This window comes from Apteryx rowi, unplaced genomic scaffold, assembly GCF_003343035.1.
Source record: "Apteryx rowi isolate R43461 unplaced genomic scaffold, aptRow1 scaffold_27, whole genome shotgun sequence".
Classification (NCBI taxonomy): domain Eukaryota; kingdom Metazoa; phylum Chordata; class Aves; order Apterygiformes; family Apterygidae; genus Apteryx; species Apteryx rowi.
The window spans coordinates 4,475,942-4,495,502 of NW_020449085.1; the positions used below are offsets into that span (position 1 = coordinate 4,475,942).

At 38.5% G+C, this 19,561-nt stretch overlaps 2 protein-coding genes across 5 annotated transcripts; one reads left to right on the forward strand and one right to left on the reverse strand.

Annotated features, from left to right (window-relative positions):
• The first annotated feature begins 262 nt into the window (after window positions 1–262).
• Window positions 263–8,178, forward strand: CHRNA3 (cholinergic receptor nicotinic alpha 3 subunit). The gene is given in 8 exon segments (XM_026068380.1): window positions 263–280; window positions 1,332–1,460; window positions 1,463–1,589; window positions 3,481–3,620; window positions 3,694–3,738; window positions 4,377–4,486; window positions 5,611–6,622; window positions 8,050–8,178. Coding segments are annotated over 8 exon segments (1,710 nt in total).
• A 1,099-nt stretch (window positions 8,179–9,277) lies between these two features.
• On the reverse strand, window positions 9,278–18,878 carry CHRNA5 (cholinergic receptor nicotinic alpha 5 subunit). Of its 4 annotated transcripts, XM_026068404.1 has the most exons (6): window positions 18,848–18,878; window positions 18,167–18,318; window positions 17,259–17,303; window positions 15,734–15,843; window positions 13,889–14,720; window positions 9,278–11,818 (listed from the first exon to the last, which is right to left on the reverse strand). In XM_026068404.1, exons 3-6 carry the CDS (start codon window positions 17,283–17,285, stop codon window positions 11,657–11,659), a joined length of 1,131 nt encoding a protein of 376 aa, XP_025924189.1. In that variant the 5' UTR covers window positions 17,286–17,303; window positions 18,167–18,318; window positions 18,848–18,878; the 3' UTR covers window positions 9,278–11,656. The 4 variants fall into 4 exon arrangements, with proteins under 4 accessions (XP_025924189.1, XP_025924186.1, XP_025924185.1 ...); XM_026068401.1 differs by lacking the exon at window positions 18,848–18,878 and having other exon boundaries at window positions 15,743–15,843; window positions 18,167–18,244; XM_026068400.1 differs by lacking the exon at window positions 18,848–18,878 and having other exon boundaries at window positions 17,259–17,323; window positions 18,167–18,203.
• Window positions 18,879–19,561: the final 683 nt, after the last annotated feature.

A 19,561-nucleotide genomic window follows, 5' to 3' on the forward strand; every position in this document is an offset into this window, starting at 1 on the left:
CAGGCCTCCCTCTCCCCATTACCCGAAACAGGGGTGGAATCCCAAATTCTTCCCTCTCCCCCCTGCACAGACTGCCCAGATGTGTGCAACAACCACGGCTCCCATGTCCCCGCATCACCGCGCTTTTCAAGAGGGAGGCAAGAAGTGGCATACAATTTGATAAGGAAGCTGATGGTCACCCAACGAATGAGCCACTTTGCAAACCATGATTTTACGACTAAAAAGGAAACTAAGCAAACATCTGCAGCTCTGAAAGGCTGATATGGGACGATCCCAGGCAGTAAGTCCTTCACAGGCAAGAGAGAAAGGCAAMCCCTTACCACCCAACTTCAGTTACTTGTTTCTACTGAAGGGTCCAACTCCAGAAAAACAGGAGGAGAAAACGTCCCATTTTCCCACTTCCTTGACTGGTGCTACATCCTCTCTCCAGAAGATTTTTTATTATAAAAATTCTTTGCCAAAAAAAATCCCAAGCCTTTTTTTTTTTTAACTGCAGAAAGAAAATCCATGACAGTAGAAAAAGATGAAATTTGTTCAACCTACAATGAGAATGTAAAGGTCTACTGGAGCTCTTCCAGCCTACATTACTGCTTGAGAATAATCTTGACCAGAATTTCAAACACAACACCCCCATTTTCCCCCATCTCCTTTCCGATAAACAATAGGGTTTTGTGGGATGAGGCCGGCATCCAGCACTCTTACACTCCTTCCCAAATCTGACCTTTCCAGCCCATGAAAGCAGGAATGGTCCAAAACCAGTTATTCTCAAGAGCTTTGGTCTAGTTTGGCTCCAACCCAAACCCCTGGCTCTGGCTGGATCCTGCCTGCTGTGTATACATCTCTGGGCTCAGATCCTGGCAACATTTATGAGTGCTTAAGGTTACTCCAGGGAACAATAACATCYTTTTTATACACTAAAGAACCAGGCTAGAGACCAGCACCTGGCACATGTGCTTGCAAAGATGAGACACTGTTAGGAAAAAAACCCTCAAACATTAACTGTGTATAATTGGAAATTCAGGTCTCATGATCTCAGTTCACTGCTACATCAGGTGTCCCTAATGTCAATATCCATTTCAGCACAATTCAATTATAAGATTTTCATTACCTAAACCTGTCCTAATAGCTTGGCATAAACTTCTTATAAAGAAGCATCCTGTACAGCAGCCGACTGGAAAAATCTTTAGCATAGTCAGATTACTGGGTTCATTTATGCACCAGTTTATGGACTCCTGCCCACTGTCCTTACCAGATGACTGCTCCTTACTACAGTAATAACATCTATTTTGCCTACAATTTATTTCCTGTTTCCAACACTCTGTTTATGACAGCCTGGGCAGCTGGAAAGGGGGYAGCACAGCAAACCTAACGGGAGCTCACTGCGCAGAGCTGTGCTCGGGGTCCTGCTGCCTGCTGCTTCCAAGCATTTCCTACATCGGAGGAGCGGAGCTCTCAGTGCTTCCCGTGCGCCTCAATCCTGCCAGCTGAGCTTGCCTTCAGCAGCCGCTGCCGAGCAGCAGCGGTTCGCAGCACCATGGGGAGCTCGCACACTCTCCTCCTAACTGCTGCCGTCTGCTTTCTCTTTAAAGGTGGGTGATCCTTAATTTGCTTATTCTTTGTTGGTGAAGGGGAACTAAAGAGGTCAATAGGAGATGGCTTTGTGCAATTTATTTTTAGTAAGTGTTGAAGCTTACTCCAGGCTAACGAATGAAATATACAGATTCCTAGGACAGCTTTTTCTGTTAGGCTTTTTTTTTTTTTATTATTTCTCCTGGTGAAGTAGTAACAAGTTAAGTAGTCCTGATCTGAGATGCCAAACAGAACCACAAAGCCATTTTAACATTAAGAAAACTCCCTACATGCAAAGGTTTAGTCTTACATACTGTAGAGTACAGAAGGACCCGAAGAAAGAGACAAYATTAAACAGCTTTAAATGTGTGCTGTGAACAGTGCACCTCGTCTCTGCAGATACAGAGAACACTGAAGTATTTAAATAAAAATCCATTAATGCACTTATTGTCTAGATACAGTGGATGCTAGATGTAATTATTGTTCTGTGGACATGTAAAAAGGCTGACAATTTGGAAGGGACTATAATAAAGATCTATCTTAAAGCTATTTACCTAAAAGATTATGGAGCATTTATTCCAGAAATCTTGATCTGAGAGATACACCCCATAAATATGAGATATCAATAAATAATTATAAGGGCAAGAGTGGCTGTTAAAAAGCTATTTCCCCAAAAGCATGAAAGAAGGGTGTGCATTTTTAAAGTAGCAAGTTTGCTTGAGTGACTTCACTAACCTGAAAATAAAATTGGCATCCAAGTGTTTTTAGCTAAACACAGTTTGCCATGGGAGGACCCTCTTGTCTTAGGCAGAGAGGGGAGCTCTCGTAAAGATCAGAAAGTAACATCTGCTGTGTGAAACAGTGCAGATCAGTCACACGCAGACACTTTGCTTCCCTTCTCTTTGTCCTCTGAAAAATAGCAAAATCCAGGAAAAATAAATGTACGTGTCCTTGCAATTATCTGTAGCTTTATACTTGTGTTTCAAAGGAATCATAGGGTTTGTTCAACAGACTTCAGTTCTGTGTTTTTGCCAAATTCATGTACAGTGTCATCCATAAAGGCAAAAATAGGTATTTTTCCCCAGTTAAAATGCTGGAGGATATTTTGTCCAGGAGAGATTTCAAGAGAAAGTGCCCTAGAAAGGAAAGACCATTGGCTTCTGGATACTGCCCAGCTCTCAAGACGCTCACTGCTTGGCTCTGGGAGAAAAAGATTTGAAATGCAGACTCTCACAACCATCCCAAAACAGTTGAAAGGGGTTGTGCTTGAAAACAATTTCAATTTGCTGCTTTTTCATCAACCACAAGGCACCACGGGCAGCAGAACCAGCAGCAAAATGGGCAGTAGGAATATACTGTGGATAGAAATGGTTTAGCAGAATAAAAGGGCTGTTAGCAGGCATTCTCTTTGGGCAGATCTTTGAACGTAATGGTTACACAATTTTAATCGTTTTCACGTTTTAGCAAACGGGCTGTTATCACCCCCACAATCACGCAGCCGAGACTCGGGCTGCAAAGCAGCGTCACCGCTTTCCTGCGACTCCTCGCGTTACCCAACGCTCTGCCCCGGCCGCGAGCTGCCCTTCTCCCGCCCCGCGCCCCAGGCCCCGGAGGGGGCAGCACTCGGGCACCCCCAGTTTCGCTACTGCCATCAAACCGTTTCCGGAACTATCCGCAGAGAGGCACGGGGAAGGGGAAAAAATAAAAGCATTGCGGTGCTTCGCCGCTTTCCTTGCCCCAGCCGTCAGACACGAGACAGGGGCGCCCACCACGCACGGCCCTGCCTCGCCGCCCGCGGGCCGCGTCCCGCCACCCCCCGGGGGGCCGCGGGGCCGCCTCGGGCGGGGGGGGGGGGAAGGCCCGGGCCGGGGCCGCCGCCGCCCTCCTCGACGCCCCCCCTCTCGCCGGCAGGCGGCGGCGGCTCTGAGGCCGAGCACCGGCTCTACGACGCCCTGTTCGAGAACTACAACCAGTTCGTGAGGCCGGTGAGGAACGTGTCGGAGCCGGTCATCATCCAGTTCGAGGTGTCCATGTCGCAGCTGGTGAAGGTGGTGAGTACCGGGCGGCGCCGGGCCCCGCGGGCGGCGRCCCCGCCGCCCGCCCCGACGCCTCCCTCTTTTCCAGGACGAGGTGAACCAGATCATGGAGACCAACCTGTGGCTGAAGCACGTGAGTAGCGCTCGCGCCCGGCGCGGCGGCCGCCCGCTCACCCGATCGCCTCTCCCCGCTGCCGGCGGCGCCGGGCCCCCCCCGGGTACGCAGCCACTGCAGGGCGCAGCCAGGGACCCGCCAACGGCAGCGGCAACGGCAACAGCCCCGGCAACGGCCGCCGCCGCCGCCTGCTCAGCGGCGCCTCAGCCCTGAGGCGTCTTCCCGCCCCTCCCCCCCGGGCGCCGTGAGGGACCTTCCCTGCCCCCCGGGGCTCCCTGAGGCGCCGTGAGGGACCTTCCCTGCCCCCCGGGGCTCCCTGAGGCGCCTTCCCGCCCCGGGCTGAGGCGAGCGGTGCGGTGCTGTCCCTCGCCCCGGGCGCTGCCTGTAACCCGGCTGCGGGGTGCCGCAGCCTCAACCCTCCGGCACTTAGAAAAGCCGCTACATGCCGGGTTTGCCCGTTTAGCGCCAGTTTCGCCCCGAGGAGCCCCAGGCGCGCAGCAGCCCCGCGCCGCAGCGCTGCCGCCGGGAGCGGGAGTCAGTGTAGTACCCAAAATAAAACCACCCTAGAAGTGGTACGGCGGCCCTTGGTTTGAGTCTAGTCCACATAATCGCAATTTCTTCCCAACCTAACGCGGACTCGCTTCTTGCGCCATTAGATCTGGAATGATTATAAGCTTCGCTGGAATCCAGTGGACTATGGAGGTGCTGAATTCATCCGAGTGCCATCTGGCCAGATCTGGAAGCCAGATATTGTTTTATATAACAAGTAAGACTCTTGCATGTTTATCTTACTAATTCAGGAAGAGGGAAGGTGATGTTATCATTTTAAAAAAATCCTGTTCACTGTACTCACTGAAGAGCCTGCTTTTCCACACACCTGTGTCCCGCACCCCCCTTACGGCTGCACTCACCTGTATGTCGCCTCCACCATCRTCACTGGGCAAGAGCCAGCTCCTCCCTTCACCAGCTCCCGCTTTTACTGCTGTTTTTATCACTGTCTACATGGGAGGTGGCAAGAAGTTCACTTACACTGGAAATTCTTGTCTGTGGTTCAGACCTTTARCTGAAAGCAACTGCCAATTCTAGCTTTTTTAGCAGTTAAACTCACAGTTTAACACCTATGCAACAACAGCACTGACATACAAAAGCCTCGGGTATGATGTGCTTTGGATGTTTGTTTCCAAGACTCTGAAATGCCAAACCATCACTAAATGGATCCCTCTGCCATGCAAGGAAGCCGCTCTCAGTGAAATGGGCTTAGCTACGCTAATCCAAAACTGAGGCCTATGGACCAGTGGCTCACAACAGTCCTTTTCTACCTGTGGTCAGCTAATCCTAAGAACTTAGATTACCTCTGTAGTTTTACTTTTTCATATGAACAAGTGAAATTATCACATAGTTCTCACATGACAGCAATCAGGATAGCAATGTGGGACAAAAACCCTCACCAAACACATCCCTTACACAAAGATACATCCCAACCCTAATCCATCTCTCCATAATTACCACCTCCCCTGCCCACAAAAGGGGTGGAAATACCAGTATCGCAGGTATTCTCTTGTCAGTCATCAGGTTCTGAGGCACTTGAGCTCACATTTGCTYCTTTGAGTATTGATTGCAACAAGTCGTGTTATTATAAAGGAAAATATTTCCCTTCACATCGTCTGTGGTAAATTTACACAACTGTTCAATTAAGCTTATCTATGCAAATTTATGACAGCCACTGACTCAATCCTGTACATGCAGTTCAGCTCCATGTTAACATGTAATTGTTTACTTTCAAAAACAGATTAAAGATTTTATAAATAATATCTCATTATACAAAACTAAAAGGAATAGCTGCATTCTGATTTTTTTTTGGTTTTTGGGTTGTTTTTTTTTCCTTTACAGTGCAGTTGGAGATTTCCAGGTTGATGACAAGACAAAGGCCCTACTGAAATACACAGGTGATGTGACCTGGATACCTCCGGCTATATTTAAAAGCTCGTGTAAAATAGATGTAACCTACTTCCCTTTTGACTATCAGAACTGCACCATGAAGTTTGGTTCCTGGTCTTATGATAAAGCCAAAATTGACTTAGTTTTAATTGGCTCTACAATGAACCTGAAAGATTACTGGGAGAGTGGAGAATGGGCTATTATTAAAGCTCCTGGGTATAAACATGACATCAAATACAACTGTTGTGAAGAGATATATCCAGACATCACATACTCTCTTTACATTAGGCGTTTACCTTTATTTTACACTATCAACATGATTATTCCATGTCTGCTGATTTCTTTTCTGACTGTCCTGGTTTTCTACTTGCCTTCAGATTGTGGTGAGAAGGTGACACTCTGCATATCGGTCCTTTTATCTTTAACAGTGTTCCTTCTTGTTATCACAGAAACCATACCTTCTACTTCTCTGGTAATTCCACTTATTGGGGAATACCTCCTTTTCACCATGATATTTGTAACTCTATCTATTGTCATTACGGTATTTGTACTTAACGTGCACTACAGAACACCCAAGACRCACACAATGCCCGTGTGGGTGAGAACCATCTTCTTGAACTTACTTCCCAGGATCATGTTTATGACAAGGCCTGCCAGTGATGAAGAGAATAATCAGAAGCCAAAACCATTTTACACTGCTGAGTTTTCAAACTTAAACTGCTTCAACAGTTCTGAAACCAAATGCTGCAAAGATGGCTTTGTATGTCAAGATACGGCATGCAGCTGTTGTCAGCATCAACGAATGAAGTTCTCAGATTTCAGTGGCAATCTCACAAGAAGTTCAAGCTCTGAATCTGTAGATCCTCTGCTTTCATTTTCAGTTCTGTCACCAGAAATGAGAGATGCTATTGAAAGTGTTAAATACATTGCAGAAAATATGAAAATGCAGAATGAAGCAAAAGAGGTAAGAACATACTTTACCATTACTTAGACTGCAGACACCGTTTACCATTTCACATAGTAGAACTGTTTTGTAAGAGAAGACTCCCTTAAAAAAACATGGACAACATAGACCATTGTTTTATACAAGTAAATTACATAAACTGCATTTCAAATATTTGCATTACAAATTAACTAAACAGTTAATTTGGGGGAGCAGCTCTGTTGCACTACATTCTCCGTATTGACGATACATACCCAGTGAAACATGTCACAGTAACCATTGCTAGGGAAGCATAGCTGAGTAGCCTCCTACAAGATTTGTAGTTAGGATTTCCAAATTACAATCTTTGTAGTGGAATCTGCCAACTCTGTGGCATTTAGAAAGTTATATCCTCCCTCCCACAGTTCCCYATCAATAAAGAGGCTAAGAATTTGTCTTTCACAGAGCCAATGTCATCTCCCATAACACTGCATCCTGATGCAATTAAAGTTTTCTTTTGTTATCACTGTTCCTCAAACATTCTAACAACAGCAGCTACATCACCACAATCTTCATTGAATTTAAATCCTATACAGCATGACACTTAAGGTTAGAATGAAGTTATTCTGTGTATGCTGAAATCAGAACTTTACTTAAAATTAGTTAGTATAGAAAATAGGGTTTGTTTTTGGTCTGCCTTAACTCAAAGAACAAGTTCTAAACTAAAATGTTCAAAGTTTYAAAAACAAAAAAATGCACTATTCAGTTCATATTAGCCTACCTGGGGAAAAATGAAGTCAAAATTGAAATTGTGATCACAGAGTAGCTAAAATTATCACCTACCATTGTTTCTACTAACATGCAACATATATACTACTTCAGCGTCACTCTTGTTATAACGTCCCCTAAAAAAATACAACAAAACCCAAACATGTTGTTGGAAATTTGGTTCATTTTTGTATGGAAGGTAAGGAGATGAATTTTATATCATGCATGAGAATGTCATTAAATTCCAGTACCACTTAAGAAATTAAAACATCAACATACCAAATTATCATATATCCATTAATTTCTGTCTTCTCATATACTGCTTAAGGACCCGTAGGAGCAGCTTGTTTCAATTTCAATAGGATTTACATTCTCAGGTAGTCAGGTTTGTCCAGAATATCCTTTCACTTCCAGGACTGACATACAGAAAAGAGATTGTATCTCCTGAGGTCCAGTGTCTTGGTGAACAACTTAATTGTATTTCAAGAGCTACTTTTGGCTTTACAGATAGCATATTCAAATAAAGCTTCTTCAAGGTGAATTAATTTGTCTACAGAAACACTGGTATTAAAGTTGTGCATATATGAAAGGCAATCTGTATATGGGGAAAAAAATCTACATTCACTATATGAGATGATCTTAATGCAAGTTATTGATCTAATAAACATGCCTACTTTCTATTTGATCTGTTTATTTTTCAGATTCAGGATGACTGGAAATACGTTGCCATGGTAATTGATCGCATTTTTCTATGGGTTTTCATCCTGGTATGTATTCTAGGAACAGCAGGATTGTTTTTACAACCTTTGATGGCTGGAGATGAAATGTAAAAATTCAAAATGGTACCTTACAAAACCAAAGCAAACTTTTGCCAACCAAACCTTTCTCCCCTGCGTCTGATGTCTTTTGTATGCGTTTCATTAGTAGAATAAGGATCTTTCTTAGCCTCAGCTTTGCTTAACCAAGGCTTTATTAAAAATGTGGAAAAGTTTATTTTGAACTGTTATGACAGCTGATCTCAAGGTAATATGCTTTAGGCTTGCCAGCTACTTTTTGTAATAACTGGAAGAGATGTAGGTAGTACATTAAAATTTATAGGAATGATTTAAGAAGAGTTTGATAAAGAAACTGATAATTATATGGATAGTCTGAAGGGTGAGACAAGTTCAATACTTGGACTACCAGATTTGTTTCCAGGAGTCTGGTGCTAAGTCTTTTCACACTGTGACAAGTTCTTCTGGGAATAAGTTCATAGTTTGTTCAATGAACGTCCCCACAGTAATGAAGCAATTTAGGAAGCTTATCTACTGAATTGTTAGAATGGAGAACATTGCCACCTGCTGTATAAACAATGATTCAACTTGTGGGAGGACATGACCCTGGGCAGAATTATTTACAAAAGGAAAATGAATATGTGATTAATAGATGATGATGATAAAGCAGCCAGAATATAAATTCTGTGCATCACCATATTTTCACTATATAAAAAGAATGTCAGAAAAACATCAAGCTATTCAGACCTAATGTTTTACACTGTATGCAAATAAAACACAATAATATGCAGTCAGGGGGTTATGCAAAGGATCAAAATACTGTAGGATGGTTTGGATATGGAAGCATCCTGCTACAGCAAAGTGCTTTATTATGTGGGAAGGCAGGCAGATACAAAGCATTCCTGTATAGTACGCTAAAAATTGCTTCTTAGGCACTTTTTTTTTTTTTTTTAAGTCTGTAACTACAGATAATTTGAGTGCATGAATAAACAGTGCAACAAAATACTGTAATGAGAAAACATTTTGTAAAGTTATGAACTGTTCTCTGTGTGCCAAACTGGGAAGCTTTTTGGAAATACAGTGGTATCAAAATGATGTAACATTTATGAAAATAAAGAGAATCAAGCTGTTGAAAGTTGTGATCTTTTCATTTATTTTGACTGAGTGACAAAAGGTATATAAGGTAGCACTAGCAACAGTTCAGCACATTCAGAAACCAGTTACGTAAGTCCACACTTACGAGTCTATTAAAAATTATTTTGGTTCGGACACACCCGAGGATAAGCTGAAGACCCTAAGGATTCTACTGTCAGCTGTATCCATATATTCCATGATCAGCTTATAGAAATGACTGAAAGAATTTCATACATTTGCAAAAAATTGTTAGTTACTAGTATAAAGGCTGGGACTCCATTGGCCAATATGCTGCTAATCACATTACAATATAATTGGGCAATTACAGCCATCATTTAGTGAGGGGAAAACATGCAGGGGAGGAGTTAGAAACACATCGCTAATCTATACCTTTACTTGCTTTACTTCCTGTTTAGGTAATAGTAAACTTTCATAAGTAATTCAAACCCAGTAAGAACTAAAAAAGAAACTTTACATTTGAAATAGCATATCTGAAGTAATTTTTGCAGTTTTCGCACACAGAAAGTGACTGATGCATTGGTGTACCTTAATAATACTGAGAAAGGTAAAGTTATGATATTAATGGAATAAATCAGACTCACTTTCACTGCAAATTCACCTTTAAAATGAATTATAAGGAAACACTGATATCTTATGCCAGATGTAACTATATAATTGAAGAAGAGTAACTCATTTTTCAGTCACAAGTATTTGTAAATTGAACAAAAAATGTCAGCCTGCATCATTTCCCTGCCTGTGAGCCTTAAAAAGCTACATAAAACCAAAAACAACTTACAGGTGGAACAATTTGAAATAAATATTCAATTACATGTAAGTTATGACATAAGCAAACAGCATTATAGTCACTACAATGCCAAACAATTYTTATTCTAAAGGAGATATAAAGAGAAAAATATAGAGAAAAAAAWATATATAATCTGTTTTTCCAAGTCCATAACTACTACCACTTACCATTACCAAAGATTTACATTAAATTTTCACATAGACATGAATGTTGTTTTTAATATAGTTATTTAACTAAACAAAAACTTCCCAAGACTTGTTCTTGTTTGCCTTACTATATTAGCCCTGAGGTATACAACTATGTTATGAAATACATTGTCAGAAACTTAAGTATATGGAAACCCCCATTTATTTTAGAGTTTGTTCTGGAAATGTAATTTTTCTTTAAGAAAGGTGACATTGGAATGAATTTATATTCTTTAAATGCTGAATTTAAATTCTTTATTTTCATGAAATGATTAGRAAGTTGCAATACATAAATATAGATACTTGTCAACACCCTCAGAAAAGAGAAAGTAGGGAAAGTCATCTATGATAAGTCCTTGCTATTCAAAGTTACATATGATCCAATAAGTGAGAGGACCTATCATGCTAGTTTTATAAATTCATTTTAAACAAATGTGTAAAACTATCAACAATACTTGGTTACACAGTCTATGAATTTTCAAATTATTTCCTTCAGAAAGGCATTCCCCAAATTCCTGCCAACTGTGCTTACAAACTTCATTTTGAGAAACAAAGTTAGGGAAGGAATATGTTTACAACTAAAATATTTTATCAAGTTATTTATCAAGAATAAAGAAATCTGAATGTTCTGGTCTATTAGAACACTTGTGCAACTTGGGCAAGTCATTTAAGTGTATTGGCTTCACTTTCCATAACTGATATGGAGATATCAATATGCACATATCCTCTAAGTATTTTAAGGCTTACTACATTTGGTGTTCACATTAGTATTATAGAATTAACAAGGTTTTAAGTTTAGCAGAAAATTTTGCAAAAAGTGTCACTGAAAATTTATGAAGGCAAAATGCAGTCATATCACTATTCTTATTTATATAATGAATATATGGTAAACTTCAACTGATGTTTATGTTATTGTTTTTAATTTTCTCTGTAGAAACCTTATACTTTACTACACATTCAAAAGGACTTATGCCAATAAAAATCTTCCTTTGCATACTCTAATAACTGAAAGAAGCAACTCTATTGCATAAGTATCTGCAAATATTTAATACTCGGTATAATACTTTACATAGTAATTTAATAATTGGACTACAGTGATCCTCTTTAAAAATTTTTAAATCCTTGTACTTCTCAGTAAGTGCCAGTGTATATTTTTTTGACATATCATGCATGCAAGTGTTTGAGAAGGTCCCCTTGATTCTGAACAGATTTAGAAGTGAATTAGTAGATTTGCACTAAGCAAATTGACTTCCTTGTGTCCTAGGGCACCATGCTTTAACATAAGCAGCATTTTCTGTTCTTGGATGTTTTTTATTTTATCAGAAACATACCTACAAAGAACATGGATGGAAACAGAGCTACTATGGACCTTTTTAGAGTCACGTCAGCTGGAGACAGATCCAAAAATATTTTATGTATTTGAACTTCCTATATGCATAGGTACTATTATATTTGCCCATTTATGAATAACAGGAATAAATAACACAAGTGATCCAATTACTGAAACCAGAAGAAAAGTCCATAGGAACATTCGATCAAGCACCTGAGCAATAAATTTCCAGTCTTCAACAACCTAAAAAACAAAGTACATAACAGTTGTTCAGTGTCTGTGAGAACAGGTGAGAATACAGTATCAAACTCCTGCATTTCTTATTCAGATACCTTACAGTACACATTCTTCAGCCAGGTCAATTTAATAACCCCTTTTTATAAACCTTCTGTAATTACACTATGAGCTAGTGCAGGAATGCACTTCCCTTTGTGCGGACTGGTTAACTTAGCCCAAATACTAGACTTTAATGCAGTAAATGACCGTGAAGAGTACTGAACATCCTCAACTACACAGAGAAGAAATCGGTATGCATTTTCTAAAGTACTGGAAGCTTCAGGATTCAGGCCATAACCTCATCATAAAGTAAAATTCCTAGACGGTAGCTAGATTCAAAAGTTGGAAAAAAAAAAAAAGTAGACAATAACTGTTGTGTCAAACTCTAAAAGCCATGAAGCTACTGCTGCATGGAATTACACACTAAGGAGAATACTCACAGTACTTCTGAGATTGTTTTCCTTTTTGATAGAATTATTCATATCTATACAGTTTCGCATGTACAGCCAATACAGCTGCGCATTAAAACACTGCTAAGCTATTGCCTTAAGTATGAACTGGTGTTATCCATATCTCCCAAGCCTACTGCTTCATAAGAGGTAATGTTAGATCAACTGTGTAGTTTTTATTTGCAACAATTAGGGCTAACAACTTTATTCTTTTTGCAGAGAATTACACTGCAATTAAAACTTGCATTTTTAAGACCAAATAATATGAGACAATGATTTCCCAGTCAGCTGTCTATTCAGCTCTGAGGTTGAGAGACTTCCGGTATAATTATTTACAAGTTTAGAAAAATAATTCATAATATTGTCCTTCTCTGTTCTTCTGCCAAAAACACTATCTTAACATAATGTGTATCAGCTAATTACCTACAGCGTTTCACTAAAGAATATAAAGAACACGATTTATCAGTAACAATTTAGTAGTGTGCTGTGATAAAAAGGCCACTCTTGCAACCCCCCCCCCTTTTTTTTTTTTTTTTTTTTTTTTTTTTTTAAGAAAAGGCAAACAACCCTCCCAAACAAAAGCCTGTTAATTCAGCACAAGGGAACCCTGTCAACCAAGAGCCCTACATCACAGCACCATTACACCTGGGGGAAAAAAATATATATATACAGATCACCCCTTTTGTCACTCACAGTCAAATAGAGCAAGTTCATTAAGAGAAAGAAAAACAACCCTGTAGTTTACAGAAAAATATATGTGCTTTATAGAAAATGCAATGCAGGGGTATAAGATGCTGTTTTAACACTGCATCAGACAGTTATTCAAGATCTCGCCTGGATCCCTTGTGATACTTAGTATCAGAGCAGAGGCCTGCGAGGCTGCATTGGAGGAGCTAGCTTACTCCTTGGCTAGCATGGGAGAACAGGCTATCAGCAGCCATAAACTTTTGCAAACGATCATTTCTGCATAGAGATAAATTAGAAGAATCCGAGGCCTTGCCATCAGAAACAGATGGTAGCATCATGAGACCAGACAACAAACTTCTGTATTTCCAAGCAGGCCTGAAAACAGCAGTTGGGTCCTTGAGGCTCCTATAGTGTTTGTTAGCTTAAAAAGCAAGGAAAAAATATATTCAAAATGCTCTTACTTGAATGGTTAAGGAAAGTTCAGTTCAACATATTCTGGTATAATTTAAAGACATAATAATAGTGATAGAAGAGATCACTCGAGGTCATCTAGTCCATGTTTGATCTCAGCACAAAATGAACAACATATGGCTACAGCCTGTATTTAAACTAATGTAATTTATGGTATTTAAAATTTGAACTTACTTCTAGAAGAGAGCAAAAGTTTTTAAAGAACCCAAGGACTGCACAGATACCAGGCTGATACAATAAAATGTCTCAGTATTGCACCATACTTGCACTTATTTCCAGTAGAAATAATTACATAGCTTACAGCGCAGTACAAGAACTGGAAATCCTAGCATGCACTTAATATGAGACTGCATACAGACAGTCTAAACCATTATTTAGTTCTCCAATTTCTGGTTTTAGAAAACAAGTGTAATATGATTAATATACCCACCTCACGAACTTCATTCTCCTTCATGACATGCCTTGTAATGTATCGGATAGAATCTAGAGCTGCTTCCAAGGTGTTCCTAGATGATTCTGATCCACTGATATTGACTGTTTCCTCCTTCTGAGCAAAGTATCTATCTACATGACTTCTCATGCAAAGCAGCTTGGGAAGTCTGTGAAGAAATATCTTGCGGACCCAAGGTGCCATAGCATTGTGCGTAGATGAAGACCGATGATGAATATTGATAGCAAAGACTGTTATCACAATGGACAATGTCACAAATATCATAGTAAACACCAAGTACTCTCCTATAAGTGGAATAACTTTAGAAGATGAGGGAATAATCTCTTCAATAACAAGAAGAAAAACAGTCAAAGACACCAAGACTGAAGTGCAAAGGGAAATTTTTTCACCTTCATTTGAAGGAAGATAGAAGACGAGAACAGTTAAAAATGAGAGTCCTATACAGGGAATAATGAGAAACAATGTGTAAAAAAGTGGCAAACGTCTAATTATAAACGAATATGTAATAAATGGATACCAGCAGCATCCATCAGTTCTATTTCCTTTGCTCCCTGTTGCAGTCACTATTTCCCATTCTCCATTATCAAAGAAATCTCTTTTGTCAACGTCATAATCTTCTAGAATTATATCAACCTGTGAGCCATCGTAAGTCCAGGAACCAAATTTCATAGAGCAATTTTGAAGGTCAAAGGGGAAGAAGGTTACGTCAATAGTGCAGGAACTTTTGTAGTTTGCTGGTGGAGTCCAAGCAATGGTGCCATCATATTTTACCACAGTTTTTGTAGATGTTCCCTCAAAACGTCCATCTGCACTGAAAGAAGAAATATAAGCATGCAATTACAATGTGTTATTTTATACATACGTAAGAATATATGTATATAAACATCTACATTCATAGGAAAATAGCTTAAGGTTTCATCAAGTATTTTTATTACTGTCATTTCAGCTGCTTATCCTTTCTCCCCCTTCATAGCCAGAATTTAGTATTTGTGCTCATATTCCACTTTTCTTTAATCTGAATYTCACACAGGTAAACAGCTTTGGAAGAGTTTCAAGTCATGAAAACATTTTCAAATCATGAAAAAGTCTATGCAAGTTTCTGTGGTCCTACTGATTTAAGCAAGAGATTGGAAAAAAACAAAACAACAACAAAATTCTGACCTTCAACAGCACAACCAGACTCTGTTGTTTCTATTGGTAATACACCAGACATACTTCTCAATTTGGGCAAATWACACTAACTGAAGAAAAAAAAAATCACCAGAGAAAATACCTGTGTGCCACCTCCAAACTTAAATTTATAATCACTGTAACAGACTTTTTTCTCCACTCAAGTGTCCTACAATCACTGTATATGCATCGAAGTTGAACAGAAAGATTCACTCAAAATATATTTCTGCTGAGATCTGTTATTTCCCCACAAAACTTAAAGCCAAGCGTATTTAATTTTAAATCCATGATGAATATGACTTACAACAGTACAGATGAGTTGCTCCCCTCCCATCATTCTACATTATTAGTTTGTACCCAACATTGTGCAAGATACTGTCTTCTTGTTAACAAAGTTTACATGAAGAAGTGAAAATAAACTTTTCAAAGACTAGAAATTCTATACAGAAGCAAAGCAAAGCAAAACATTTAAGCATTTAACAAAGCAACAAAAATCAATCTGCATTTGGAGGCATATTGTAAAGCCTTCCCAAATGTTCTTAGCTCTGCTTAATGCATACACATAATCCATTCAATGAGTCTCTTGTACAAGCAGGCTAGATAGAGAAGTCAGAAAGAGTAAATGTATTTTACATGAAAAGATTAAAATCTTACTTGTCATACAAAACAATATCTGGAATCCAAATAGAATCTGATGGGACACGAATAGATGTTATTCCAGCATAGTCCTCAGGATTCCACCTTAATTTTACATCTATCCATTCCTATAGACACATGGAGATGCAGAAATTGTAACTGTGAAATTGATTTAAGCAGGGCAAGACTGGATGAAAATACATAAAAAGGCAATAAAAAAAAGATCAAATTGTCTTCTAAAATTTGAGTACAACAGTGCATTTGCTGAATAGATGTCTACTTACCTCATTCACTGTTCGCTTTTTATTGTAAGAGCCATCTGGCAGTATTTCTATGTAGAACTTAAAATATTAAAATCCTTTTTCAGTTTAAGTTTACATAAGTAAAAGCTATTACAAGTAGAAACAACCAAATTTTAAAAGGCTTATTCTGAAAGAACACCAAGGAGTTTGGAAGCTTATCAGAAGCAATATAAACTTTCTGGTCAACACTACCAAACAAAAAACTTGTTGCAGCTCTCATGACATATTCCTTCCTAGTTTCAGCAGCAGCACCAAAAATAACACAAGTAAAAGCATGTTATTATTTTGGTATTATTATATTTGAATAAAAGCTCAAGAGGAAAAACTTTTAAGAGTTTAAACACATATTCTGGTTTAAGTTTAAACACATATTCAGACCAGTTCTTATTTTATTTGAACTGGTTTGACTGACACAAGTTCTGCAGAAACTATTAAGAAGACACTAAGTGTTATCATCTACGTATTCCCATTTTATATTTTCTGGGTAGTCCAAAAATTTCTCCCGAAAAGAAATGCCCGAACTTATGTGACAGTTGCTGGGGAAGAAAGGAATGGGGAGCAGCTTGACAAACAAAGGAAGTAGCCCAAATGAAAATAACACAGTAAGTATAATTAGGGGCCGCAAACATTCCCCAAAGTTAAATTAAGATTGATTTGTGAGATGCATGTCCCAAGCTAACTGTGATGACTAAGTTTAGCATTGGACTCTAATTTTTATAGAGCTTGAGCCTTTTTCCTGCCCATAAAGAAATATTCTTAAGAGAAAAAGTAGTTCTTTATAGCAAGCATATCCAACTTTGAAATTAAAGTTCTTCAGCAATGTTTATCTGACAGTCTAAAATATAATGCAAGAGACACTTTAAAACAATTATACAAATGATTACACAAACCTATCATACTTTTCTTACCACAGTTTTTTGAAGAAAAGTTCTGTAATAAAGCAGTAACTTTTAAGGTTGGATATATAGATCTTCACTTACTAAATATCCATGCAATGCTTTATCAGATTTTTTAATCAGGTGGAGGACTCTCTTCATTATTTACTTTTTTTTTAAACTAAGTTTTAAAACAATTTCATAACAATTAAACCTTTAAAGACATTTTGTAAAGATACCATGTAAAACAAAGATTAATGCAACTAAAGTGATGTTCTGAATACACAAATAATTAGAAAACTGGCTTCCAACTTCTGGCTTCCAGTTACAATGCTTCAGAATTTTCTGTTGATATTTTGCACCTACCTGTTTCAACCAAACATTTGTCGTCATTAATTGATTTTTTTCGTCCTAGAAAAACAAAGTGTATTCTATGAAAAAACAAAATTGGATAGCACATTCATTGTAACTAACTGCTTTAGTTCAAATAAGTGTGTAATTTAAAATACAAAAAGCAATTTAAAAGCATTCCAATCCTTGATAAGTATATTTACATCAACACTTTTTAAACTTAGTTATTTAACTGTTAAAAAAGTGATTTTTTTCCCCCCCTTCTATATCTCCTTCCTCCCTTTCCCTTCTCAATTTGACTGTATTGTATGCAGTCCTACTGTTTTTCTGTGGAAACATAAATGAACCACCAACCTGTGGGGGGGGGGGGAATCCTCTTATGGCTACAAACAGTGAATTCAACTTGTAAATAATATTTTAAAGCAAGTAAGTTTTAGAAAAAAAGTCAAGTTGATCTCTTAYCTCTTGGCCTAACCTGTAGTATTAAATCTTAATTTCTGTGGAAGTGACATATTTGAAGGCTTTTAGGTTTTTTGTTACTTATGGGGAGAAAAGGGTAGTATTTGCAAGTGTTCCTGAATTTTACAGAAATTAGACTAATAAGGTTTAAAAATATGCATTTTTTGCATTGAATAAATAAAACCTTAATCCCCTAGGCTTATTATGAATTTCACCCCCCACACACTGTAAACTTTACTAAATCTAAGAGTTGCTTGTTTTCTCAGCCTCCTTTTCTTCACTTTTTTGACCTCTTCTTTATGCTCCTATCTACAATGCATTTTTCACTATGCCAATAATCATTTTAAAGGTTTAACTACTGTGTTTAAAGAAAGAGATGAACAACTATTTCATACAATGTTATGTTGCTTTTTACTATTCCAGAATTTTATGAATTAGAGGAAAAAAGTATGTACTATACATACCACATCTACTAGCTGAGAGATTGCAAGACCAAACTTTATTTTTATTGTATCATTCAACCGTTCCACTGGACGAACCCATCTTTGATAGTCTTGAAATAAATGTTTAAACAAACGATCTTCACTTTTAGCAATAAAAGAAGGTTCAGATATACCTATACAACAGAAGTACATTGTTAATATTGATTTAAATTAACAGAGTATATCCRTATTCCTATGTCCAAACAGCTACAGCTGTGCTTATACAGAATTAAATTTCTCATCCCCTTTTCTCTGGAAGCATGGTCAAGGTCTTGGAAGGAGAATTTTACAAAATTACCTGTTTTTCCTTAGTATCTCCATACAACTATCTCACACTGCTGAAATCTAACGCCCAAGAACATCAAAATAATTTTAGGAATAATAAAGGCAAAATGCACTTATATCTTCATGCTTTATACRTTATTTCTTCTAATGTTTATGTGCTCACATCTGGGATGCATAAGCTTTGCAGTAGTTCTACAAAGGAACGTGGAAAAATCCTGTACTTTAAGTAGAAAGATGTTTTCCAGTCAATATAACACTAGAATATGTAGAGGTTACACTGGTAGTTTAGCACATGTAGTTAAATAACAGTATGCAGTCAGTTATTTCATTTTCAGTTACGTATCCCTTGAATAAGTACAGGTAACATTTTATTCTTACTTTTTGTGCCATAATCCCACTGCACATTCAATTGCAGCTACTCTGAGTCTGAAGATCACTTCCTCCTCGAAGAGGCATCAAAACAAGGTAGTTACTAAATGAATGCTGTCATAAAATATAAATATTGACCTAACTTCATCTCTGATAGTGCCAATGCAAGTGAAACAGGTGAAGACTCAGGACCACCAGAAGATAAGCATCCAAGCAAGGATCTCTTTTACGTAAGAAAACCCCACTGAGACTGTCTCAACTATTCAGCAACCCACCCTCAGTATTAGTGAGCTTTCTTGGCTTGAAAGCTCTCTGAACTTTCATGGCCAACCTTGAAAGAAGCAGGCTATCACTTCTGCCTTCRTCCCAGCTCGTTAATATTACATGCTATGATAAGCATCTGGCATTTTTATTCTTAGAGATTGAATCCACTGTTACGCAGATGTGAACTAAAAGACTTGCTGATGTTTACTTCCCATTTTATGTCAGCAGTAGACAGGAACAATTCCAAAATCAGTGAGAATACAAAAACATGCTTTACAATCACCAGCCACATACCCTCAAGCTTCTGCTCCCACCTTTCTCGGTGAACCCTTCCCAAGAATCTTTATGTTGAAATTCTGAGTCTGCGATTTAAAGAAAATCTTAGCAAAAAATATGCTTGACAGCATTGTTTCCAATTATTCTGTTACAAAATCCACCATACATTTTGATCAAGCAAGA